The 27985-nt window shown below is 41.2% G+C and overlaps 1 protein-coding gene across 5 annotated transcripts; it reads right to left on the minus strand.

The window, feature by feature from the left end:
• srpk1b (SRSF protein kinase 1b) lies at positions 1 to 27453 on the minus strand. 5 transcript variants are annotated; one of them, XM_037765785.1, is made up of 16 exons: positions 27336 to 27453; positions 26715 to 26769; positions 10580 to 10707; positions 10200 to 10308; positions 9780 to 9867; positions 9579 to 9666; positions 7992 to 8098; positions 7623 to 7788; positions 6985 to 7010; positions 5924 to 6158; positions 5348 to 5776; positions 4427 to 4521; positions 3939 to 4046; positions 2793 to 2862; positions 2490 to 2582; positions 1 to 1085 (listed from the first exon to the last, which is right to left on the minus strand). In XM_037765785.1, exons 1-16 carry the CDS (start codon positions 27346 to 27348, stop codon positions 901 to 903), a joined length of 1995 nt encoding a protein of 664 aa, XP_037621713.1. In that variant the 5' UTR covers positions 27349 to 27453; the 3' UTR covers positions 1 to 900. The 5 variants fall into 5 exon arrangements, with proteins under 5 accessions (XP_037621713.1, XP_037621564.1, XP_037621479.1 ...); XM_037765636.1 differs by lacking the exon at positions 27336 to 27453 and adding an exon at positions 27139 to 27226; XM_037765551.1 differs by lacking the exon at positions 27336 to 27453 and adding an exon at positions 27139 to 27198 and having other exon boundaries at positions 26711 to 26769.
• Positions 27454 to 27985: the final 532 nt, after the last annotated feature.

A 27985-nucleotide genomic window follows, 5' to 3' on the forward strand; every position in this document is an offset into this window, starting at 1 on the left:
GATCCAGGTATGAAACAGCATAAAGTTGTCCTCTCGTGCATGAAGTAGGAAAGGAATCGGAACGTTTTTCACATTATTTTGTGTATATAAGTGCTTTTTTTTTTTAAAACGCAATATAAGATAATGCTGAAACCAACATGAACATTTGAAAAATCTCAGATTACACAGTCCTGAAAAATAGTGTGATTTCTGATGAGTCTCTCTCCAAATGCTTTCCAATCATGTAGTTATGCCTGTATACAAATGTACAAAAGTTGTTAAGGATAAAGCTAACTTAACAGTGCTAAGAACTAGTCTCTCATCATGGCTGTTAGCATTACGTACTTATTAATTCTGAGCACTTTGCACACATTTGACAGCCAAAGGCATAAAAACTGGCACGGCTAACATGACGACGGGCAAACAAAGATTTGGCTTGTTAATGACCTAAATGATAAAAGTATGCTGTTTTGATGGTGATCTTAATGTTTCTGTTAACATCCTTCCTTCTTCTGCATTTGTAGACAAGTGCAACGTCCTTTTAAATCCGACAGTCAATTATCTATAGCTAAAAATACAGAGAATAATGTGCTGCAGAGAAAGAGCTGGAGTCAGGAAAAAAAAAAGAGAGCAAGGTCGATAAGTCCTATACAGCCAGTAAAAAAAAAGAGCCATAAATATAGGAAGTGTAATCCAGGACAGGACTAAAACTCAGCAGCAGTCTCTCTTTTTATTGTATTCATCAAAGTGAGTATGGGAAGCATCCGAGAGCCACGACGGGAGGATGCAGGCACGATGCAGTCGCAGGGTCTCACAGACACAGAATGTGTTTGTTTTGCTGTATGATGTCAAGCCCGGGATCTTCAAACCTAATTTATCCTTTCAAAATATGGAGGGTGGAGGTGTGCGTGGCCCGGCCCTCTAGGATGTGAGCCATGCGTGGGAGAGACACTGGGCCGCGGTGGCCCTCCTCTCAGTCACCAGGTCCAGCATGGGCAGCAGGAAGGTGCTGAAGGTGTGCGCCTCGTCTTTGGACCACTCGTACTTTTCCACCAACACGTCCAATAAACCCCACGGCTTCAGCTTGGTGATGTGACGCAGGTCGCCTGGGAGGAGATATCGACAATTACACTGCTGAATGGTAATGTGTTACATTTTAAAAAGGTGCAGCGTGAGGCGAGGTGGCAGATTGCAAACAGCTGAAACTTCTCCCGTGTGCCAAGCGTCAAGGAGAACTACGGTGGACGACGCAAAAACTTAAATGTCCCTATCTAGAGCCGGTGTTTGAAACATGGCGGCTGGCTCCGTGGGACTCCCTAAAAACTTGGTATTTCACCCGGATGAGCGTAGTTTTGCAGAAAATAGCACTACACGCTTTGGCGAGTGCATGTTCACGAGTTACGTTAGTTTTGTAGAAATAATATAGGTTACTACTTTTAATTTGCCCCATATCATGTGCCATGAGTATAATGGATGAAATTGACTGGCTAGCTAATGTTAACTTACTGTTAAGCTAACTTTACATTTAGGTTTCCTTTGTAAACAAGCCTCATATGCAGAGGTAACATTAACGTTTGCCCCATGGAATTATAAATACTGAGAGTTGAGTTGTGTGTGTGTGTGAGCGAGAGTCAGAAATCAGTGTGATCGGACAGGAACGTTTATCTCTGCTCTTTGGCTTAACGTTTTATAGATCTATTCCTGAGGAGCCTTCATCTTTATTTTCCAGTAAAGTTATGATGGTCAATTTGAGAATTCATCTGCAGTCCGGTAAAAGCAATTTGAAAATCTGCAGGGAAGTCTCGTCGCGGTTGCAGCCGTACCAGCAGTAACATTACAAGGAGGAAAAAATGTCTAAGTGTATCTTCGTAAATCGATGATCACAAAAAGAATATCTTGGTTTGAAGTTACAACTAGGCATGAGGTACCCTGTAGGTTTAATCTTCAGGTTAAGGCAAAGTTTAGGTTAATAAACAACTTTTTTTGGTTACTGTTTTGCTAGCTTATGCAGACGAAAACTGACGAAACAACCCAATGTGAGCAGACGAATCGCACACAGCACTGTGTGTGTGACGCAAGACACCACCCCGGGTGAAATACCAAGTTTTTAAGGAGTCCCCGCTTCGTATGTAGATATAAACAGCTCATTAACGAAATCACAACGATTCTTATTTTCAGGTGAATATTATATTCCATTTCTGCCAATAGATCCCCCTTCATGCTACACACTGGTCCTTTAAGAGTGCAAAACAATGGTTTCATATGAAATAATGTGTAAGAGTGTTTTTAGTTGGCATAAATCCACTACACCACCTCTATAGTATGAACTGGAAATAGCTGCATTAAATTTAATTTGCAAGTTCTGCCCTCAAAGTGAGCAGATGGCTGATCCCCTGAGCAATCAGGTGCTCCGTCTGAAATAGGAACTTTTGCACCGAACACCTGAACATGTCTCAAGGATGAACTGGATTTAGCTATACGGCAGACAGCTGGTGACGGGGTGTGTTTACCTTTCTTGGTGAAAAACTCCTTGGAGTATTTGCCCGCCAAGATCAGCTTCCGAGGAACTTTACCTAGCAGCTCGATGATCAGCGCTATGTGATCTACGGGGAGGCAGAGAAACACACAAACACAGCTGATGAAGGCCAAACACCTAAACAGAACAGTCTCAATGAATGTCTGAAGTACTGGACTCTACAAAGTCCACAACGTTCCTCTGTGAACCTGGCATTCGCACCCATGCCAGCGTGTTTCGTCTGTTGGGAGTAACGCTCTAGTTAAAACCTGATGTCTCAGGGGAGGCAAACACTGACCTTCATCTCTGGAGTAGTCTTCTCCAGAATGGGGTTCAAACAGATAATCTCCAGTAGCGAGCTCGAAGGCCTGAGGATATAAAACACACACACATGAACTCAATAACCAGTAGATGGACGGATTAAACAAATATAAGAACATTAGTGTGGTCAATGAGGTCAAGACCTAGATTCCCTGACTTTTGTTTGTTGTATGCAAGTTAGTGTCAATGTGGGCACAACCCTTTACATATTTAGGGTTTGGGTCAGCAACCGTTTCCTGTTTTTCACTAATGATGGCTTATCTTACTTTGTGTGTGTATACATGCACTACTGGTGCAACAAGCTCACAGTTTGGTTTGTACTGCGTTTTTTGGCTCACGGTTTGTTTTGCACATTACGGGGGAAGAAAAACAGAATAATTTCCATTACCATAACCATTGTGTTTGAACTCCAAAATATGTAAATAGATGAGATAGATTGGTTGATAGTGATGAATGATATTTCTATATTATATGAAAGGCTACTTGTTCTACCAATGTTCAGATATTTGCCTCTTCTATGTATCTGGGACCATCAAATCATTAGCAGGCCTGTATTTAATAGAGGTGCAACTGTTCAACAAGCCCACGGTTCGTTTTTTTACGGTTCAGTTTTACATCCCTAACATGCACACAGCTGTGTGTGGGTGTGTCAGTGTAGGATGTCTATTCAGGAAAGGTTAACAGGAGTTTTTGAGTGTTGCTGTAAACCAATATTTTGATGATCAGGTTCACATATTGTCTGTATCTCTTATCCTAATGTCCTATGGGCTCATGTTAATGAACACAATACACATTTCAGCCGACTGCAGTAACAGTGTTAGTGGGGATCATCCCCCATGAGTCAATAAAAGAAGACAGGAATCTGATGTGAACAATGCAGGTCCATTAAGTATTAAAGAAAGGTAAATGTTTTATGGAGTATTAAATACATTCAACATGTTTGTAAGGCCTGAAGGTTACACACAATGTCGTTTGATAACAAATAAACTTGATAACTATAAAAACTCCACCGGCTGAAAGAGTTTAAATAACTTTACAGCTCGTCTTCTCCAGTCCGTGTTAATGACATTAATTCCTCATAGTTCAGTAGAGTGTTTGTTGTGACTGTGTGCGTCTGTTTTACCATGCAGGCTGTGCTCCAGATGTCTGCTGGTGTGCTGTAGCCGGCTCCCGTCAGCACCTCAAGAGATCGATACTGCCGTGTCTGGATGTCGTCTGTGAAATGTTTGTTCTGTGAGAAGAAGAAAGAAATCCTGAATGATGAGGCATTAAGTCATAATTGAGCCGGTGTTTACAAAAGATTTAAAGGTCGATCAGTGTTTCCCAAAGCCCAAGATGAGGTCCTCAAATGTCTTGTTTTGTTTTCTGAAAGATATTCAGTTTACTTTCATAGAGGAGTAAAGAAATCAGAAAATATTCACATTTAAGAAGCTGGACTGGGCTGGAGAGAATTTAGACTTTTTTTTAATTACTCAAACCGATTAATAGATTATCAAAATAGTTGGCGATTAATTTAATAGTTTTCAACAAATCGATTAATCCTTGCAGCGTAAAGGTCCGATTTAAAGCACACGTAAAATAAGAAATAAAGAGCACTAAATTTCTACTCACCACCCAGCAGGCGTTGCCGAGGTCAGCGATCTTAACCTGCAGCTTGTCAGCGTTAAGAGGCTCAAGGGGGTTCACTAACATGTTGCCTGATCCTCCTGTTAAAGAGAGGAGAGAAGAGAGGGGGAGAGGGACAGAGGAGGGTGAGGTAAAGAGGCAGGGGGAAGAAAATTTAGACACATGGGAGACGACCAGGAAAAATCTAAGTTGGCCGAATGCTCATAAACTGCACTGGGTCATTCCAACAACTGGGAATAAAACTCCCAGGATCATATTAAATGTGACAGCTCTTCACAAACCAACGTTTGCATTTTGTAGATGAAACATTCAGAGTGGAGGATGCTACTGGAGGGTTTATCATGTGTTAGATTACAGGGTATCCTCTAAGTAATAAGTCAGCGGAGGTTGTTAGTGATATGCCGGGTTAATCCATATTTATCAGCTTTACTAGCACAACGTTTTTTCTGATGCAGTCTGCTTATTACAGTCCTGTGACAGCCACCAGATTTTCTTTTACCCTTTTTTTTGGTCAGAACATTTGATTTATTGATTGCTGTCCGGAGAATTTCAACAAATATAACAAAAAATGTGTTTGAAGAAGATTACCAACTCTAGCTTTAATGTGCATATTAAAGCAAATTCTGGTTCACGTGCGCTAATATGCTATTGATAATCTCATGCTGTTCAGAGGAAGTGTGAAAATATACTGTATATTCCACAACAAAACATGTTGATTAATTCAGTGCTGAGTGTGTGATCACAGCCTGATATAAACAATGCAAAACATCCAAAATATTTTTCATTTCATATCCAGAAAAACACAGCATACTCAAAAGTGCCAGAACCAGAAGACACACAATGTATATCATCTATCATCATACAGTTGGTTAAAAAAAAAAAAGGTGTGGTAAAAGGTTAACTGACCATCCTGGCTGTCGTCTTCTTCATCCCCTCGTTTGGTCTCCCCTTGAGTGTCCATCTCCTCCCCCTTCTTCTCCTCCTCCTCGTCTCCGTCCTTCAGCTCCACAGTGACACAGTCTGGGCTGAGAGAGGCAGGGAGCTGCTGCGGGTCGGCGTCTGGGTCCCCAGGTGAACCGTTACAGGTCTGATGCTCTTCTTTGTTACTTAACGTGTCCTGGGTCTCTGTGCTACTTTCTGGTTGGTTTGCGTTCTGTTGGTCCTCCTGCTCCTCTGTCAACTGCTTGGTCCCTTGTACCTCTACGCTGGTCTCGCTCTCCGGTCTGGAAGCGTGGCCGTTGCAGTTCACCTCCATCCCGTTCTCCTCCTCGGCCGCATTCTCCCCCCGCTCATTTACCTCTGGTATCTGCTGGGGCTGCTCGTCAGGAGTCGAGTCTGTGGTAAAATACAGTGAGGATCATTCAACTCTTGATGCCTCATGTTAATGCATACCATCTATTAAGATTTTTTTAAAACAACAAATCAATAAAAAACATTTTAACCAAACTGTTATCTGCTGTCCTCCATCTCAATCTCATTCACCTGTGATTGTATGGTTAGCGATGTCTTGCAGCGTGGCAGACATCGAGATGGTGGCTGAAGTCGTATCTTCGGTGGTCTCTGTTGTGGTCTCTGTTGTTGTCTCCTCATCGTCCTCCTCTTCTCCTCCTTCTGTTGCTCCTCCCTCCATCTCCTGGATCCTCTTCTCCAGCATCTCTGCCTGCTTCCTTTGCTTCTTCTTCATCTTCTTCTTTTTGTTCTTTGACATTTTGGCCATCTTGGGAAAGAGAACAGGAGGAGAGGAAAAAATCTAAGTTTGTATTCTGACTTAAAGGGGGAGGGGTGTTTTGAAGTGGGGTTGTATGAGGTTCTTATCCATAGTCAGTGTATTACCTACAGTTGAGGACGGTCGGCACGCCACCACGTTGGAGAAGCAGACAGGAGTTTTACCTCGTTATCAGACAGCTATACAGTCTATGTTTCTGGCAGGGACTGAAGCCATTATTTATGCTCTCTCCAAATAACCAGACTCCATTGAAAAAAACAGTAATTTTACCCCGCAGAACACGGGAGTTGCTGGTCTACCGCTGGCTTGATCCGTTAGTTTGTTTGTGTTATTGTGTGAATTTGGTGAATCCAAATTAACCAAAGTCACACAATAACAAAAAAAAACTAACCGATAGAAGCAGCGGTAGCAACCTCCGTGTTCTGCTTGGTAAAATGACAGTTTGTTTTCTCAATGGAGTCTGGTGGCTTTGGCGAGGCATAGTGGGATACAACGGCTTTAGTTCCCCGTCGGAAAAGACTGTCTGACACCAATGTAAACCGGTGAAAGTATTCTAAATATAGCATACACTTAGACTGATATTGCTTTTTTTAGGTGAGCCTTTCTTTTAGGTGGCTAAAATACGTTTTGCTGCCAGCCCCGTCCACTGCAGTACATTGCTTTGCTCCCGTGCGGTAACTCCTGTCTGTTTCTCCAAACTGGGGACGTGCCGACCGTCATCTACTGTAGATAATACACTGACTATGAATATGTACCTCATACGATCCCACACAAAGTCCTCAGATCTGGTAAAGAATAAAAAACACACATAACTTACTGGTTTGGGTGCTGGGGCTGTACTCACTGTAGGAGACAGGAAAAATCAGAGGATTACATTAGTGAGCGACATATGTGGCGTATCCTTTGCCTCTCTATAATTAGTATTCTGTTCGGGTGGCTGAGTTGATTCACACCGAGCTGTACTAATAGACTGTCTCTGCGGCGGCACCCGGCTCAGCGGGAGTCACACAGTCCTCTGAGCAAGTCGGTAATTTCCATAACTGCTCCAGCGGTGACTCATACTGACACACGGCTAAGCGCTCCGCTTTTATTAGAAACTTCCACATGCTTTCAAGTTTCTCAACGCTGCCATCAGACACAAAAGAGGATTATACCACGGAGCTGGAACACTGGCGTATTTATGGCCGGTTTGTGCCTCTAGACAATACAATCCAATTAAAAACATTTATTGATCAAATTACCTGTTTAAGTAGTTGTTTTAATGGCATTAATTGATGATAATGGCTCACACTTATTGTGTGAACCACTAAGTAAGTAACATGTCAGTCAAACCCTAATGTCAGGCATTGGACCTGCTGATAAATCTAAACAGCAAACCTCTTCCTTGTCAGCAACATGCCGATCAAACCACAGAAGTTGCTTAGTGGAGTGCTGAGGAAAAGGAAAGGTTGTGACCTGCAGAACCCGAGGGAGGTGCAGCGCCGGTCTTCTGCCACTGCGTAGCTTCAGCAGCCATTTTCTTGATGTAGGGCTCGTTGACGGTCAGCAGAATGTTCTCTGGTTTGATGTCCGTGTGGATGATCTTACACTTGGTGTGGAGGTAGTCTAAACCCTGCAGAACCTGCGGTGCAGAAAAGTCAGCGTGTAAAAATGACGGATGTTCAGAGCAGTATCTGTTTTTCTTGTTGCTAGTGTTACAATAGTGCAGTCCACAGTCTGACTGACTCTGCACTCAAACATGAAATGATCATTTTGTCCTCTTAATAACAATAAATAATAAGTAATATTTTAAAGACAAATTGTTTAGGTGTAGCTGTACAGTACCTGTTGTATGATGCTTTTAACACAGGGTAGGGGCAGGCCTTGATAATTCGACTTGATGATCCACTTCAGTAGGTGATAACCCAGCACCTCAAACACCATGCACACATCTGAAGAGATACGCCGTCAAGGACTAACACAACATGTCAAAAAGTTTTCTCAATCTACAGGGGACCTACGCCAATAAAGTTTATAATAACACACATATAATCATACACAGAGCTACACATTTCTCTTGATCCAAAGCCAGATTATTTTGAATTTGAGAAATATAACAATATTAATTATATTTATATAAACTATATTTCTCACCAGCAAAGCTCAACACTGATTGAAAGCTGTAGGAGCCTAAATGCAGTTTGTTGATGTTTGATTAATTAACGATAATTTAAGTCAATATGTAAAACAACTGTACTTTACATGTTTTATTGAGTTAGAAGGAATCGGAGGGACAATCAGGCCAGCGGAGAGCGGTGCCACACAACTTTTTTTACCTCCCTCTCTCTTTCTATCTCTGTAACGATTCTCGCTTGAATTGGATAACACTGGAAATGGACAATTTTTCTGTACCAATGTTTTCATGTGTCGAAGTAAATGGTTGAACTTTACCGAGTGGTCCTGTGGATTTTTTTGTTGTGGATTACGACGAGGGGAATTGTTACAATGTCAAGCTAAGACTTCATTCACTGGAAACCTACAAAAGTATGCTTAAAAAAAAGAAGATGAAATAACGTCAACGAGTCTTTCGGCACCACACACCATTGCCCGTACCTTTCCTGGGCACATATACTGCTGTAGATTGGGTGGCGTGGGAGAGACAGGGATAGAGCGAGCGCTGGTATATTGGGGACTGTGAAGCTTAAAGACGTGCCAAAGCACACAGCGAGCCCAACGTCAAGATGAACATCTGTGAACCACGAACAGCAGGGCAGAGTGTGAATCTGGGGGTGTAATAAAATTGCTGGAGACTTTAGACTGCCAAATGACTGGCACTCAAAATGGTATCTTGTCACTGCTGTTCGCATAACAAGCTCAATAATTATGGTCGGCTGAGAGATGCTCCATCTTTAAAAGTAATGCAGACAAATGTGGCCTTCGAGCACTATAACAAGGATGAGCTAAATTAATGTCTGGCCTGAGGTGATGCAGTCTTACCCTTGGATGTTCCACACTAAAGTTAGCTATTTGGCCTGGAATGAGTGTAATCAGTATGTCCAAGCCATCACAGTGAGACAGCAACAGAACGGAAGAGAAAATGGAAGGACGCCAAGCATTTAAGTTGCTGTTATTGCATCGTTCCCTTCCTTCACAGAACGACAGCACCGGAAAACCTTCTACAATGTAAACTATTGGCTGACACACTGGTCGGTATGCACTGTTTTAAAAGGACGCTGTTCAGCTTATAAACAAGACATTGCTTTGCAAAACCTATAACTTCATCAAAAGTGGACAACAATATTGTATGTATTCATCATTCCCACTCAGCCAATCTGATTAGATGCGAGGAAAAGGGTAGAGCATCTAAAAGAAATAGTGGATTTCTGTATTCTGGGGACACGTGAACGGTTACTTCCAAAGAACAAAGGATACGAGTGCCGTTCATGCCAGAAATTTTGAAGTCGTCTAGAAGCTGCACCACTTTCTCTCTGCTGGGGTCGCTGGGATCTGTGTTTCTCACCTGGAAAACACACACAAAAACACACACAGGGTTGTGAAAGTTGCGGGCACTGGAATCACTGGAGTTATGAGCCAGTGTGAATATGTTTATGTCACGGTGACTGTGTGCCTTACGGATTTCAGCAGCTTGATCTCATCCAGAGCAGTTTCTGTGTAATGTTCAGCACTTTTTACAACTTTCATGGCCACAAAGCGCTTCTCCCTGAAAAACACACACAAAAATCAGGGGTTTAACTCAGTGGTTAATAACCGCCAAAGCTTCAAGGGGGGGTTGCGAGGCCTTACAGAATACTCTAGCATACAGTATATTCTATAAATATCACATATAAAGGCAGCAACATGGAAAAAGTAAATGTGTGGCTGTCACTGTGGACCATTACATACATGCACACAGCACTCCATGGCTACTGTTAAGAGATACAGACACTATTTTAGACCCTTCTTTTTCGGAAGTGTTGCTCGGTGAAATCCACTCATGTGCTCTGTAAATCTGCACATCACCGTCGCACAGTCAAGTTTAGGAGCAAAACTCACTGGATGTCCCAGGCCAGCCACACGGTGGAGAAGTGCCCCCAGCCCAGCTTACGGATCACATGGTATCTCCCGTGGAAGAGATCTCCAATCTTCACATGGTGATATCCACCTGGCCAAAGGAATATGCAGATATATGTTGTTTAATTATTGTATAGTGAGTAAAGCTGGTGTGTAAATGAATTTGAGAGAAAATCCATTTCACACACATTGATATGCACACAAAAACATTTAAGGTTTACTCCAAATTAGATATTTAATCATGTTTTATCTAATGTAATATGTGTATAATTGCTAAAATATATGTCAATACAAGTACTATTTATGTCATTGTACTAATACTATGTTTAATTGGCCTGGATATATATACACACAACACCCACCTTTGCAGTAGTCGTTGGGGTCCTCCTGCTCATCGTCATCAGAGCCCAGGATCTCCTCGTCCTGCTCTGGGGTTGGAGAGTCCGCCTGGCCCGGCTGAGAGCCGCCTCCACGACCATGAGGCTCTGGTCTGAGGGGGGGAGACAAAAAGAGAGAGAGAGAGAGAGGGGCGGTTAGGGAGAGGAGAAATCAAAAAGACAGACAGGAACGTAAAAGACAGGGGAGGAAGGAAGCGCAAAGGGAGGGACAGCGACGGTGGGAAAACGGGTGAAAGACATCAGATTGGCTCACAGAGAGAAACAGAAATCGTGTAACACTGAGAGGAAAGAGTCAACATTCGAGAATGTGATTTCCATAATACGTCATTTTCAGAGGCATTTTATCAAAAAATCTTACAGTGTGTTTTCATCCAGTGAAACTCATGAGTAATATCGTGGATACGAACAAATTCTTCACCAAAAGTACAATCAAGCAAAGATCAGGAGCCTGTTTAATAATTCTGAAAAAACAGTCATGTAAGCACAAAGGGACAGAAGAAAGCTGTATATAATCGACAGATTAATCGGCAATGAAAATAATCGTTGGTTGCAGCCGTAGATCAGTTGACTAATCGTTCGTTTTGGTCTTAGTCGACTAAGATTTCTTGAGCGAATTAGTTGTTTTTTTTCACGCTGAATGACTTATTCCCAAGAAACTTGTGAGCGCATCTCTGGTAAACACAAGAGTTAAAATGGTGCTTTTGTATGATTTTTTGAAACTCAGTTTCACAGATCTGTCGATTAAATCAACTAATCGATTAGTCGACAAAATTGTATTAGTGTTCGTCGACTAATGCCTAATTTATACTTCTGCGGAAACGTTTGCGCAGAGCTTCTGCAAAACTGCAGAGCGCTCGTAGAGAGCCACGCATTTCCTGAAAAATGTGACTACGCGCCAGGCATTGCAGACACTGCAGAAGTTCGTCTGGACATCAGAGCCGGGTGGTGGGATTTCAGGAGAACTACCTCACATCCATTACAACAACAACAACAACATTATTAATTCACAGGAGTTCGACTTCATCCGCCAACTCTTGTGTATTTTTGTTGTGTTGGACCAAACTTATGTTGAACTACTTGATCACGCCTATCAAATAAACCACAGAGCGCCTGACAAAGGATTTGAAAACCGTGGGTCCAAATCAAATGGAAATTACATGCTATGCTCAGTCCACCGCAGTACTATGTATGTTTGGCGTGAATGAGATGAGCCCACACAGAACACATAAGCACACAACCGTAGGAGTATAAAATCATGCATAAGAATTTCTATGGTTGAGGACAACACTAATATCCAGTAATGACAGCAAATATGTCTAAGCAGAGAAAATACAACACTGAAGTTAATGAGATTTTCATTGTTGTGTCATGTTAAGACATACGAGGCCACTTCAAGAATATAACTGCAGAACACCTTTAATCAATTTAAAATAGCAGGAAGTGTCAGTCCCTATATTTTCTCTTTGTATTGTTTCTCTTCTCATATTTGTGGACGCCTGATACAGAGACACAGGTCACCTGTGAAACACTGCGGGACGTAAATGGATGAGACCAGCTAAGTGTCCTGGCTAAGAGAGCTGCTGCAGAGAAGGCCAATTTCACCTCATAAATTGTTTCTCACCTCTCCTCCTCTCTTAACTTAAGAATCCAAACTCATTTTAGCTGCAACCAAAAATAGCAGCTCACACTAAAAGAGAAAAAAGTGGACTCAGTAACAGAACACTGTTTTAAACAGCTCTCTGCCTGATTGTAACATTTTAAGTCTCATAATACTTCATTATCTCCTAAATAAAGTCAAGTCAATTGTATTTGTATAGCCCAAAATCACAAATCAGCCTCAGGGGGCTTTACAATCTGTACATGAAACAACACCCTTTGTCCTTTAAAGTGTGAACCTCTCATCGGATAAGGAAAGTACTTTCATTTGAGACCCACATTAAAGCGCATTTCTGGAGTGGAATTTTAAATTAATTTAAAAACAGCATGGATAGTGTCAATAACAGAAGTGGCTCAGGAATCTGTGTTGTCAATCAGTTACACAATAAGTCCCAAACAGCTGGGTAGGAAGTACAGGGAGGGAGGAGAAGTAGGATTTATTTTTCTTTTAAACCACCTACTAAAAGCTGCACAAAAAACACATAGTATTAAACAATGAGACTCTTTCAACCAGGACCTAATATTATTAAACATTAATAGTACTGTTGAATAAGTCATGGTGATTGCTCAGTGCTTAAATGAGCATGTTGTGATGTGTGAATCTGAACAAAGTGGAATGAATTATTGAGTTGTTCATATAGGACAGCTCATTGGAGAGTAACAGAGACCGTGTTTGATTCCATTAGAGGAATCACACACAGGATTCAAGAGAGAAATCAAACAAGTAAAACAAGAGGCCCCCGTAGATGATGAAGGTGCAGCATGTACAGTAACTACAACCGGTGCTCCAGAGGAGAGCATCCAGCTGGACAAACTATTAACTTGGAACACTACATAATCTACCTGAGTCAGTTATTAAAGCCAAAGGACCAACTAAACCAATTATGGTCACACATTATCATCTCTTTCTTGTTTTGTGATCTATTAAAGGGATAGCTTGGGTGTTTCGAAGTGAGGTACTTATCCATAATCAGTGTATTACTTACAGGAGATGACGGTCGGCACGCCCCCAGTTTGGAGAAGCAGACAGGAGTTACCGCACAGAACCAAAGCAGTGTACTGCTGTGGACGGGGCCGGCACCAAAACGTATTTTAGCCACCTAAAATAAAAGCCCAGTGTGCGCTATATTTAGAATATTTTCACCGGTTTACTTTGCTGTTAGACAGCCCTTTCCGACGGGGAACTGAAGCCGTTATATCCATCTATGCTCTCGCCAAAGCCACCGGACTCCACTGATAAAAACCTGTAATTTTACCTCGCAGAACACGGAGGTTGCTGGTCAACCGCCGCCTCGATCGGTTAGCATGTTTGTGCCACTGTGTGACTTTGGTGAATCCAAACTTACCAAAGTCACACAATAATACAAAAAAACCTAACTGATCGAGTCAGACGTAGATCTGTGTTCTGCAAAGTAAAATTTAAGTTTTTTTCCAATGGAGTATGGTTGCTTTCGACGAGAGCATAGATAACGACTTCAGTTCCCCGTTGGAAACATAGACTGTATAGCTGTCTCACGGCAAAGTTAACTGGCGAAAATATTCTAAATATAGCGTAGACTTCAACTGATAATGCTGTTTTTAGGTGAACCTTTCTTTTAGGTGGCTAAAATACATATAGCTGCCGGCTGCGTCCACAGCCTTGTATTGCCTTGCTTCCGTGTCGGTAACTCCTGCCTGCTTCTCCAAACTGGGGCCGTGCCGACCGTCATCTTCTGTAGGTAATACCCTGACTATGGATAAGTACCTCATACAACCCCACACCCAAACTATCCCTTTAAGTAAATGACCGCTTCTGGACAAACTGAATAGCTCTTGGTTTGCTCATCCTCTTGGTGCTGTCCGTGGTGCTGAAAGAAGAGACTGCACTGGTACTGTGTCTCTCCCACTGAATCCAAACCACAGAGTAACAAACAAATCATCTATCACCAATGAATCATGTCAACACTCTTCAGCCAATCAGTAACCACTAAAAATAAACTTGCCAGCATCCCCTGCAGGCCAATCAGTCCAATTTTAAGCACACCACAATAATGCATTAACATGTTTGGTCACAATTCAATCAGTGGCTTAGACAGATGAACCAGGGGCATCTTATATTCATCACAGTCCTTCCAAATACCAAAAATATACTTTTTACAATACCTTACTATGCTGAAAACAAACACCTTTTTTTAATTTGTATTGCTGAACAAAACAGGGCATCTGTTTGGCTTGTTGCCTGCTTTGTTATGTTGTCTCAACACAACAGCTGTACTAAAACTGAAGAAAGCCTACATGAAATACTAAATCAGGAAAAGATCGAAGAATAAGTAAACAAGACTAGGAGCAAAGATTCCTGTGCCGACACAGAGCATTATTACCCCACTATCTTTAGTATTTTATTGAAGAGCCGAAGATCATGAGTCATTATTAGAGCTGCAACGATTAATCGATTAGTTGTCAACTATTAAATTAATCGCCAACTATTTTGATAATCGATTAATCAGTGTGAGTATTTCTTTTTCAAATTCAAAATTTTCTGATTCCAGCTTCTTAATGTGAATATTTTCTGGTTTCTATACTCCTCTATGACAGTAAACTGAATATATTTGAGTTGTGGGCATACAAAGACGTTTGAGGACGTCTTCCCGGGCTTTGGGAAGCACCGATCAATATTTCTCACCTGATAACAACTAATTGATTAATCAAGAAAATAATCAACAGATTAATCAACAATGAAAACAATCGTTAGTTGCAGCCCTTGTCCTTATGCTGCTTCACTGTATTACTGCAGAGGGCTGATCGTGGTGCACTGTGGAGGTAAAGAACAGCTAACAGCTTCCAGCAAGAAATCCTGCTCTCTGCATGCACTGCAGACAGATGTTTACAGCACAACAACATCGTTTTTCTTCATAATATTTCAAATAAACATACGGTGGTCTTGCATACAAAATATCTCATTTGAATTTTTCTAATATGCAAAGCACATCAGTCCCTGTGTGCTACATTTGGACGTGCTATTTCAGTTTAACAGTAAACACTGGATGGTGCTGGGGAGGATTTGGAGCTAATTAAAGCAAGTCAAATTATCTCTTAAGCTATGAGAGGGTCTGAGCAGCTGACGCTGCCACATACCCTCTGAAGAAAAACAGTTCACTCTTAACTGTTTTCTGCCGTTGCTTCTAAAATGTGATAGCGGAGAGACAAAAAGAAATGTGTTTGATTGCTTTGGTTAATGCTACTTTATTGTGACGTGCTTGCAAACGATGTTAGAAGTCACTAGGATTAGCACGCCTAGATAATCAGTTCATTGGCTTAAGTCTAAGCAACAGAAGAAGACGGACCACTTTGGATGCGTCTCCGCATGCTTACAAAGCTGCGTCACGCTCGTCCGCCTGCAGAACTCAACGGTTTGTTTTGTTGAGCTGAAGTGAGTCAGAGATTAATTCATAAATTAGGTCCTTTACTATTTTGACAAGAAAGGGCTCGGAGTTCAAGTGAGTCGAATTAAAATTTCTCTTTTTTGGAGCCTGAACAATTCAGGGTTTTGATGCAGACACCAAAATATATAAAAATGCAGCCAGTGAAACAGATACTGCAACTTCTGTTTGCATATCTGTCAACCCATGAGCTGTACCAGATATATCTGTAATAATCCAAATATCACCCAGTGATATTGGCCTGTTGGTGATATATCTGTCTGGCTCATATGAGTAGGAGGAATCCTCCAAGGAGAAAAAGCTGAGAGAAAAAGATTGTGATTATTATGCTTCTACATATTCGCCCATCTGTTGTGAGATTTTTCTCTCAAAAGAAAAGGTGTCACTGGAGTGGGCACACTCCATTTTTCATTTGCTCATAACCAAAAATAATGTTTGGGTCTCCCTACGTTTAACAGCAGCATTGAAGAGAGTAAACACTGGATGTTTTTACTAGTTAATGTGTTCTCTTTAACTTGTACTGCGCTTACTTAAAGACAAATGTGCAGCCTCCAGCCTTTCTCTGGGCTTGATTGTGATTGTAGCTTAAGCAATTTCGGCACTTACACTCAAGAACTTGGTCAGCCCACACACCGTGTGGCAAAGGCGTAAAAACAACACTGCATTTATTCATTAACTCCCATGCACACAGTGTAGAAATCTATCAAAACACTGCCAAGGTCAGTCTCCTCTCATCCCTCATCCCTAGTGCTTCAAACGTGAACGACAATTCCCTGTTCCCTCTGCTGTTTGTTTTATCTCAGATACTCAAACAGACACAAGCTTTAGAGCAACGCTTGCTGTAATGAACAATAATAAAAAGTGGGCTTAAACTGGGCTTCAGTATAGTGGGGAATTTTGGTAACAAAAGTTGTGAAAACATTAGTCAGGCACCTCCACATGGCTTCTTCCCAAACATGGGATGAGATGAAATTAATATTTGCAAACAAAAACTGACTGAATCTTCTCATGTTATTGCTAATAGAAATATGAGACAAAAGTGACACATTACTATAGAAAAAGATGAGATATGTATTTAAAAAAAGCATTTTACAAAGAATCATATGCATCCATTTCAGTGACTGTTGGCTGTTTCTCTGCAGCACCTGCTGCATCGACAGACTAGATACTGAATATACTAAACATGTTTGGTCATGAACAAAACAAGACCAAAATGTTCACAAAGTTTTCATTTGACTAATATATTGATGAACACAACAAAAGATATATAATATAATATATATAATAGATGTTCATGGTTCTTGATAACTGACTAAAATGTTTTTCTGTTGACTAAAATCCCATTAAAATATGAAGGATTAAGCTAAAAAACTGACACATTGGACCTTTGATCCCAGGACAAGGACTAGATCTAAATATAGCTGCCAGAATGAACACTATTTTTAGTAAGTCGAGAGCAGAATTATGAAAGGACAGAACGGTGGAGGTTAGAGGGACACAATGTCTATATGAGAGGAAAAAGGGAGAAATACTTAGCAAATACAAATGACATAAAAATGACATTTTGAACCGAACACCAGCGAAAGGCAGCAGATGATCAAGCCTTTTCAAAATCGTGCGTTCAAGTTTTTTTTTCTCACTGCGGTACATCGACAGTTGGACGGAGACAGTTGAATACCCTCTGATGGCCAGACAACGTGAAGGCAGCATACTTCAGGGACTTCTGCAACACTCAAAATTCACCTGGAGCTGTCTCAAGACAACCTCTAACTGCCTGTGGCTGTCACGCCTGCTCACCCACACACACACACACACACACATACACATCCAGCTCTTACCTGGCAGACGCACGGATGCCCATGGGACGTGATGGAGGGAGGAGGACAGGAGAGAGTGGAGTAGTTAAAAAAACCTTCTCACTCCATGCGCCAAGAGAAAGAAAAAAAGAGGTCCAAAAGAATGAAAAGGGATGGAGAGTGAAAAGTAGAGTGGAGGAGGAGGAGGAGGAGAGATCAGTGGTGATAAGTGAAAAGCAGAGATTATAGAAGAAGGGGGTGGCAGACAGAATGAGAAGAGGGGAAAGAGGAGGAAAGAGAGGTGGGAAGACGAGCGCAGAGAGGAAGAAGAGGAAGAAGAAGAGGAGAAACGTGGAGGCTCTGCTGCAGGCTGAACACTGAGGCTGAGTCCTGGAGCACGCTCGCTGACTCTCGCTCACTTTCTCTCCCACACATTCACTGTCTCTCTCTCTCTCTCTCCCTCTATCTCGGTCTGACCGAGAACTCTCCTTGGCTGTCGTCAGCCGCTGGCCCCGCCCCCTTCACTGACAGCTGGGAGACGATTGGGTGATGCAGCCCAGCACTGCATTGCAGGTGAGGGACGACATCAGCCCTCACCCCTCCTCCCTGTCTGACCAAAACAACACCATTCCTCTTCCCCCTCTCTGTCTGTCCATCATCATCACCCCCCCTCCCCAATCTAGTACGCCTGCCATTCCAACAATGTTTCACTCATCATTTTTTTTTTGCACTGAAACAGCAATGCTACTCAGACTGTTTGTTGCGTACGCACTATGCCCCAGCCTCTGCAGGGTTTGCTCCTCATGTTATCACAATCAAGACTGGATGCAGGAGAGGAATCAGTAGTAGGGCTGTGCATTGGCAAGAATCTGGCAATGCGATACGTATCATGATACTGGGGTAATGATTCAATATATTGCGATTTTTAAAATCTAATTTTAGGGAAACTGTCATAGTGTAAAGAACACACCATTTTAGAATAGGCGGAAATAACACATTTGTACTACGGGCAAAAAACTGCATGGTTTTAGCCCCAAACTGCATGGGATTATCATAAAGTGGGAATGTCTGTAGAGGGGAGACTCGTGGGTACCCATAGAAACCATTTTCATTCGCATATCTTGAGGTCAGAGGTCAAGGGAACCCCTTTGAAAGACAATGTGGGGAACCCACAACAATATAATGCCATGCTTGAGACAATGAAACTAGATTCATTATTAAGGGAAATCAAAATGTACAAAAACAGGCTGCAGTAAAAAAAAAAAAAAAAAAACATGTGCCAGATGTTGTTTTTCAATCTGTACACAATCCCTGGCTGCACAGAGAACAACCCCCTGAATCGCTGTCATGGCTTTATTTCTATAGTGGTGTATTTAAAAAAATAGATTAATTTTATACTTATCTTCGGCCTTGGTTTTGTTGAAGGGCTGCAGAGTTAAATACCTCCTCATTCAGAGTCAATGTCAAACACTAAGTATACTCACACACTATTATGTGGATCAAGTACCAATCTGAGTACGTTAGTCATTCATGCTTTTTGTCAGTAATATGTCATTAAAAGGTACAGTGTGTAGGATTTGGCCACATCTAGTGTTGTGGTTGCAACCAGCTAAGTACCCCTCTGCTCACTTCTCCCTTTCCAAGACGGCGGTAACGTGAGCCGCCGAGTGCAAAACCATGGTAATGCCGTTCGCCTCATTCAGAGGTTTCACAAGTGTGTCAGAGAACTACGGTGGCTTTCAGGTAACGTAAAAACATGAAAGACTCTCTCTAGAGCCAGTGTTTGGTTTGTCTGTTCTGGGCTACTGTAGAAACATGGCGGAGCAACATCGCGGACTCCGTGAAGAGGACCCGCTCCCTATGTAGATATGAAGGGCTCATTCTAAGCTAACAAAAACACGATTCTTAGTTTCAGGTGATTATACACTAATGAAAACATAGTTGTGAATATTATATTCCAGTTCTACTAATAGATCCCTCGATGTGTTACACACTGGTACTTTAAATTGATTGATTATACACGATACCCGACCCAGCTATTTGAGTTGGGGCCCGATATCCGATCCAGTATTGTTGCATCCGTACCTGTGAACCAAATGCTCTGGTGCACTGTGGGAACTAGCCTACACTATTTGGTCAATCCGGTCCACAAGGTCACATTTAAGCATTTATTAAGTGACAAGCATAATTTTCTCTGGAGAATTACCAACATTACCTGTAAAAATGGCCTACTTTTGTAATCCTAGTAAATTCAATTTTATTCTCATAATTCATTGTAAATATAAACACTATCCACACGAGCATGTGAAAGGAGCTATATGCACCAATACAACAGATGTCAGCCCCTGTGTGAAAGGACGCAATACATTTTCGCATTAAGGCATCCGATGACTAAAATCATTCATCCGGTTAAAACATTATGGTTAAAAATGACCTCTGTCTAAAAAGCATATCATAAAAATGTGGCTTAAAACGTACAGCTTCTAGCAGACAACCACACCACTGCCGCACGCGCAAAGGTGATATGACACAATTGACAGGCGACCAAATGAAATCCACCGTTACCTTTTTGGGATTTGGGATAATGAAAGTACACAACTCAACAAAATATATAACACGGGTCAAGTCGTTTAGACATTTTAACGCAGAAATGTTAAATATCATACCTTTAACAGAACTGAGTCATCATTAATGTGATTAGTTACAACTGTGATTTTCCTGATATGACAAATCATATCAAAGTCTCTTTGGTAGCAGCTGGAAGGCATTCCCCCCCCCCTCTGTCAGCCGATTGTAACTGTTTATTTTCAACCAAATAGTGAAATTAAATACTAAAATAAACTAGTAGCCTTTTTTCATAGGAACACAGGAAAATTCCTCATCTGAATCATCAGATTACGGGGACACTGGTAACAGAAGAGGATCTGAATGCTCTCTTTTGATGATGGATACATTTCATTGTCAAATTAGACAAATGAGCACAGAGACCCTCTGTCTCTCTCCCTCAATAATGAACACTCACTTAGGAAATAAAAACTAATGAAAACAAGGGGAGAGTTTTTTTTCAAAAAGATATTAACTGCAGCCTCTGTAAGACCAACAACAACCATCCCACTGTCAACGTCCCTACTTTGCTTTAACAAAACTGGTCGTACTTTTACAAACCGTTTCAATAAGCTGATGCCGACTCTGTCTTACACACAAAGGGCCTATTAAATGGTCGGTTTAACTGCGGCCTGGGCCAGTGATTGTGCCAGTGAGGGCTGAAATGTAACACAGAGCCACAACAACTTGACATCTCCATCACTGCTGTGCACACATCTGACATGACAGAGTGTGTCAGCGTCTCCTGGCTTCTCCTGGCTGTATTGTTTCCACCCATCAAGCCCCATCAGATCTCTAGAGCAAAACAAACAAGGACAAAGAGGAGGGAAGAGCTCTTGGGGTTGGAGTGTGGCCAAAAAGTTTACGTCGTCTCCTCCTCCTACCCTCCCTCCAGATAAAATCAATGACGAGAGCCTGGGCAGCAGAATAAAACAGCAGCACTAGGTAGCTGTACTGAGGGTGCAATGCACACAAAGTGTAAATGAGCGTGCTGCATCACCTACTTTAGCACCTGCAGGGTGAGGACACAGAGAGCAAGAGAAAGAGAGGAACACAGAGCTGTACTGGGCTGCAGATGATAAAAGAGTTGATGGGTTATGTAATGAACTGCAGCTATGGAGGGAGAGGGAGAGATAAAAGCAAAATACAAAGGAGTGCAACTGTGCTGGTAAATACTCTGCAATGCTGGCTATTCCTGTTCAGACTCCTGAGTTCACATGTAGTCCTAAAATTACATCTGAGGCACAGAAAGTTAGACAAAACAAGTGGTTTCTTGGAGTGATGCAAAAAAAAATTTTGTAAGGCAGAAATACAGTGAAAAAAAATCGGGAGGGCGATAAGCTCTTTCAAAAGCTGGCAGCACAAATCCTCCAGGGATATCATCCGTCCTCTTATCGCTCACTTGCACACACACTAAGCAAAACACACGAGCGGGTAGTCAAGTACCGCATAGAGCAGCAACAGGCAGCATCTGCTCCTTAATGAAAAATGGATCAGCCCATCAATAAGTCAGCCAAACTCTGTGTAAACTGGCATCTGGCGCGTGCACACGTACACACACCAAAACACTACCACGCTGAACAACTCCCATCATCACAGATTCCTCTCTTTCCTTCAATCCTGCTTGCACAAATACAAACATGAGCCTACTCACTTGCATGTGAGACCGCTGGCTAGCTTCACCACAGCTGTATTGATGGAGAAGATCCAGTCCAGGAGCCACATGACCCAGAGGACACTTAGCTGGAGCTGTTTTTACACGTCAAGTCTATACTGAACTGAACTTGGCAAAGGTGGGCGGCACTTTAAAGCTCTGGGTCTGGGACCAGGTCTGCTGCTCTCCTCTCCCCTGGCTCTTCGACTGAACGGTGGCTGCTGCGTCCTCTCAGCAGCACAGCAGCCACAACACAGCGACTGACACAAGAGAGAGGGAGGGAAGGAGCGTAATGGGTGCAAGGGAAAGAGAGAGAGAGTGAGAGAGAGAGGGAAGCTGATTTATGCTTGGGTGCTCGCAACTTGCTTGAACTCTTGCACAGCATCACTGTCAAGAGGAGATAGGGGCAAAGATACAGGTGCATGCTGGCACAGCAGGAAGGTAGTTAATATAGTTTGGCCTGTTTACCCATAAACATACAGTATATACATAGACGCCGCACTGACTCCTGGATCGTACGTCAACGTGGGCGCCGTATTGGACTTGGCAAGGCTGGCCCAATTATGGGCAATAAAAAGCATTATAACGTCTACATTTCTCAACCGATTTCAATGAGTCGTTATTATATTCAAACGTTTATGATCTACGAGGAGTAACGTTAAGTTAACGTTACAACTTGTTTTTCTTTTCCCCAACACCGCTTCCGGTTCATGGATCACCGGCCTGTCCTCACATATGGTGGGATTCAATCAATTATTAAGTACTTATTAAAAACTAGTACTATCACATCACATTTTCCTTTAAGCATTTTTCACGTTATTAACTGTTACAACAAAACGTTTGCTTCTGTAACATCTGATAAGAGCTAGCTAACGTTTCTTATTGTTAGCTAATCAATATAAGTTAATGCTAGCTTACTGATGTTCTTATCTAACGTGAATATCGTGATTAAAACATGAAATGTACGATACTTATTAAAAACGATATGTGTCTAATATTGCAAACAATAAAACTGATGGCATGTCTTGGTTAACAATTAAACTATTAGATTATTTAGTTTTTTTTTAGGCTTAGGAAGGACTTTATGTTTTCACTGGCGTTGGTTTATTCGTTTATTCGTTTGTTCGTTGGTTTGTCCGTTTGAACGATAACTCCAAAAGTCCGCAATGGATTTGAATGACATTTTTTGGAGGGGTGGGGTGTGGCACAATAAACAATCTGTTATATTTTGGTGGTGATCCGAATCATGATCCAGCTTCGAGAATTTTTTTTAATAACGACGTACATGAAACCTGCCTTGGCTGAGGTCTGCGCTCTCCGAGTCCACTTCTAGTTATACTAATATTTATTGTTACCAATATTCATTTACATATTACTATTTGCCTGTTATTCTGATTGTTCTTATTAGTAAGTACATAATAGCAATTGCAGTAGCAGTGTTAGGGGTAGCCTATAGATGCCTATGTATACTGTATATGTCTTTTTGTGCCATTTATTCAGTTAAAAAAATTCAGCCACAAAAATTGGTTGTCGAGTAGCGCCTTGAGGTAATCTGTATTGTTTATGCAGGCTTTGTAATCCTGTTTGAATATAACAGAAAGACCCTTACTCTCCTGGTGTCTCGACTTCTTTTAAAAGTCAGAATAAACTTTTTATTTGATGGGTTCGGTAACATCAGATGATTTTTATGTGTACCTGAAGTATACATAAATTTGGAAAAAGTATTCTAAAAAAAATTCCTTTATCTTTTATGTTATAAATGTCAACTCAAGTCCACTTTAGAGAACCATACTGTGAGCAATTTGAAAATTGGCTCCTATTATGGCAAATCAAGCACTCAAACTACTTGACAGCATTGACATTCTTTCAAAAAGAACTGACTTCCTTTCATCCGTAATAAACTACTTGAGTATTTAAACCTGCAGTAGGCAGAATATTTTTGGCATCATTGGGCAAAAATCTCATAATAACCTTTCAGCATATTGTAATTCAAGTGTTCTGAGAGATAACTAGACTTCTGCACCTCCTCATGGCTCTGTTTTCAGGCTTTAAAAAATCTGACGGGAGACTTTGGCCAATCGGAGGTCATTTCACAGAGAGAGAGCGTTCCTATTGGCTGTTCATACAATGGAGGCAGCTGTCAGTCACTCGCGTACTGCGATCAAAAGGTCAAACTACGCAGCGCTGATCAAATATGAATTAATATTCTCTTACTTTAATGCCTATTTCTCTGGTAAAATGTTGTCAGAAACATCTTGTAGTGAACTGTTTAGCTGTAAAATTAGAACGTTTGCTCCAACTGGTGGGTGGTGCTTGGTATTTCCTCAACTGATCTCAACATGCCTGCTGGGTCACAAACTTTCTCATTTTACAGCTAAACAGTACACTACAAGATGTTTCTGAAAACATTTGAGGTGAGAAATAGGCATTACAGTAACAGAATATTGATTCATATTATTATATTATAATATCAGCACTGCCTAGTTTGACCGCTTGATTGGAGTTCACGAGTGATTGACAGCTGCTCAGAGATGGCAAGGCTCCAGATCGGCTCTGATTGGTTGTTTTCCTCCGGTCTGTGAAATCTTACCTATGCCATTCGGAGCACGGGAGGACACAGAGGCACCTTTTCAGATTACCTGTCTATGTACTACCGTCAGGATATAGTGACTGTTTAAAAAAAAAATAAAATGTTTTTATCATATTTTATTTAATTCTACCCACTGCAGCTTTAAATGTCGTTTGTGTACTTATTTTATTTTTTACAATATGTTAAATAATAATAATGTAAAGGGGTTGCAAGTCACAAACTTGCAGATACATTGTGACTTCCTTCTATTTAAATGGTTCATATTTTGTTACACTTTGTTTAGCTTTTTTTGTTACTGTGTTAGCTGATGCATCTTGTTTTTTGCACTATCCCCTTTGCTGCTGTACACTGCAAATTTCCCCACTGCGGGACTAACAAAGGAATATCTTATCTTATGCTGCATCCACCAATAGCTCTGTCTTAACAACACACACTAACAGGTGCATGATGTTATGTGGGACAACTTCATTTCACAAAAGATAGAGAGAGATAAAAGATAAAATAGTTGCCATGTTTACAGCCAAGTGATCATATTGGTGTGATTGTATGCATCAAAGGGTTAAATCGAACATTTAAAGTGCATACATACACACTAACAGGTGCATGATGTTATGTGGGACAACTTCATTTCACATTGTTTCATATTTTGCAAATGATAAAATAGTTGTCATGTTTAGAACCATTAAAAACTGTATGTGTGTGTTTTATGTATTTATCAAAATATATAAAGAATGTATTTACAGATAACCATTTGGTTAAAGTGAATACTGTTGGATACTGTTTTGTTAAATTTAACTTGTGATTTCCCCCTTTTTGCATGTAAGATTAAAATTGTTCCAACAGAAACCACAAATGAATATAAACAAGAAGGTTTTAATGCAGACATGTACTGCATTAAAACTACGGACTACAAGAATCATCATATTGGTGTGATTGTATGCATCAAAGGGTTAAATCGAGCATTTATGAAGTGCTTAGAGGATATTTGAAAATATCGCAATATATATCGTGCATCTCAATATTGCCTAAAATATTGCAATATTATTTTTAGGCCACACACACTAACAGGTGCATGATGTTATGTGGGACAACTTCATTTCACATTATTTCCTTTTGGCAAATGATGAAATAATTGCCATGTTTAGAGCCATTAAAAACTGTGTGTGTGTGTGTGTTATGTATTCATCAAAATATATAAAGCATTTATTGCCAGATAACTATCTGGTTAAAGTGAATACTGTTGGATACTGTTCAAGTCACAAACTTGCAGATGCATTGTGATGCTGCATCCAACAACAGCTCTCTCTTAACAACACACACTTAACAGGTGCATGATGTTATGTGGGACAACTTCATTTCACAAAAGATAAGAGATAAAAGATAAAATAGTTGTCATGTTTACAGCCAAGTGATCATATTGGTGTGATTGTATGCATGAAAGGGTTAAATCGAGCATTTATGAAGTGCTTAGAGGATATTTGAAAATATCGCAATATATATCGTGCATCTCAATATTGCCTAAAATATTGCAATATTATTTTTAGGCCACACACACTAACAGGTGCATGATGTTATGTGGGACAACTTCATTTCACAAAAGATAAGAGATAAAAGATAAAATAGTTGTCATGTTTACAGCCAAGTGATCATATTGGTGTGATTGTATGCATGAAAGGGTTAAATCAAGCATTTATGGAGTGCTTAGAGGATATCTATTGGGAGATATAGCCTAAAAATATCGCAATATTATTTTTAGGCCATATCGCCCAGCCCTAGTTGCAAGTCACAAACTTGCAGATGCATTGTGATGCTGCATCCACCAATAGCTGTCTTAACAACACATACACTAACAGGTGCATGATGTTATGTCGGACAACTTCATTTCACGTTATTTCATTTTTTGCAAAAGATAAAATAGTTGTCATGTTTACAGCCAAGTGATCATATTGGTGTGATTGTATGCATGAAAGGGTTAAATCAAGCATTTATGAAGTGCTTAGAGGATATCTATTGGGAGATATTGCCTAAAAATAATATTGCAATATTTTTAGGCTATATCGCGATACACGATATATACCGCGATATAGCCTAAAAATATTGCAATATTATTTTTAGGCCATATCGCCTAGCCCTAGTTGCAAGTCACAAACTTGCAGATGCATTGTGATGCTGCATCCACCAATAGCTGTCTTAAAAACACACATACTAACAGGTGCATGATGTTATGTGGGACAAATTCATTTCACATCATTTAATTTTGGCAAATGATAAAATAGTTGTCAGCCAAGTGAGTGAATGCCTCCTCCTACTTTTGTGTTTTCCAGACCAGAGAGAGAGTAAACAGTGATGTTATGAAAACAAAGCAGGTTTTTCCACTTACTTTTTGCCAAGTTTCCTGGGCTTTGTCCTCTTCTTCCTTGCTTGCATTGCGAGTACTAAAAACAGTAGAGAGAAAAACAGTTAATACCTCGTTGTTATTGTTTAAAAACACGACACAGTGTTGTTTCTCAAAAGCTGCAGGTGTTAAACTGGTAGTTACATTCGCAGCAGTGAGCAGCTAGCAGGTGACCTAGCCGCAGTAAACGCCTCTCACAGAGCTCAGTGAACCGGCCTTGCTTAGCTGCTAACATTCACTTTTCACTGCTAATATCACACACAGTTTGTCCATTATCAAGCATAGCTCCTGGTATATGTGTTTGTGGCTCTCTGTGGCTCATTTTTCACTCTAATCTGGCTAAAAGTTGAGGTGTATTCTTGTCCCGCAGATCAAGATGTTAACAGTCTGTTAGCTGCAGCTAGCTTACTGTTAACACACACAGCGGAGCGCATGGTCCACTTTTACTTTCCATCCACTGTTTCACGGCTTGTTTACAGTTCTTAAAATCATTATGAGACATAATTTGCAACATAAATGTCTTAATGAAGTGTGTGCGCGTGTGTGTTTCAAGTGCGAGGTGTAAAAAAGAGCATTTAAGGAGCAAGTTTACAACAACAACGTTACCTTTTCTTTCCATGCTGCTAACCAGGAGATGAGCTGCGTTCACGGACTGTTGGAAATGTCGGAACTCTAAAGTGCCGCGAAAAGGAACAAGAGATGTAGGAGGGGGTGGAGTGTGAAGAACTGTCAACAGCTAATGGTATTTGTGATGTGTTGTATGCAGTATCTTTTGGAGAATAAACTAAGACATTTATCACATTAATATAGACAGATTTCTCGATAACATTTTTTTTTTTTTAAATCCGATCCCGGATAAGACAGTTTTCTCGATACCTCTCCGGGGACCATCACCTTACCGTGGTGGAGAGGTTTGTGTGTCCCTATGACCCTTAGAGCTGTGTTGTCTGGAGCCTGGTGCTCCTGGTAGGGTCTCCCATGGCAAATTGGTCTCAGGTGAGGGGCCGGACTAAGAATGGTTCATAAAACCCCAATGACGAAACGAGGCAGAGGAGGAGTTACCCGGCCCGGAGGAAGCCCGGGGCCCACGTCTGGAGCCAGGACCAGACGGAGGGCCCGTCAACGAGCGCCTGGTAGCCGGGCTTGCCACGGAGCCCGGCTGGGGATACCCTGAAGAAGCAAAGTGGCACTCCCCTCCTCTCCATCCTGTGGGCTCACCACCCACCGAAGAACTGCTGGGGTCGGGTGCGCTGTCA

This window comes from Sebastes umbrosus, chromosome 1 (assembly GCF_015220745.1).
Source record: "Sebastes umbrosus isolate fSebUmb1 chromosome 1, fSebUmb1.pri, whole genome shotgun sequence".
NCBI lineage: Eukaryota > Metazoa > Chordata > Actinopteri > Perciformes > Sebastidae > Sebastes > Sebastes umbrosus.

Bases quoted from the DNA above. Each gene is read 5' to 3' on its own strand.
- srpk1b (XM_037765551.1), bottom strand. From the start codon at position 27,183: ATGGAAAGTAAAAGTGGACCATGCGCTCCGCTGTGTGTGTTAACA. The intron at 9,667-9,779 runs GTAAGGCACACA...TGTGTTTTCCAG, and splicing joins AGATCAAGCTGCTGAAATCC to GTGAGAAACACAGATCCCAG. The intron at 4,047-4,426 runs GTGAGTAGAAAT...TTCTTCTCACAG, and splicing joins TCGGCAACGCCTGCTGGGTG to AACAAACATTTCACAGACGA.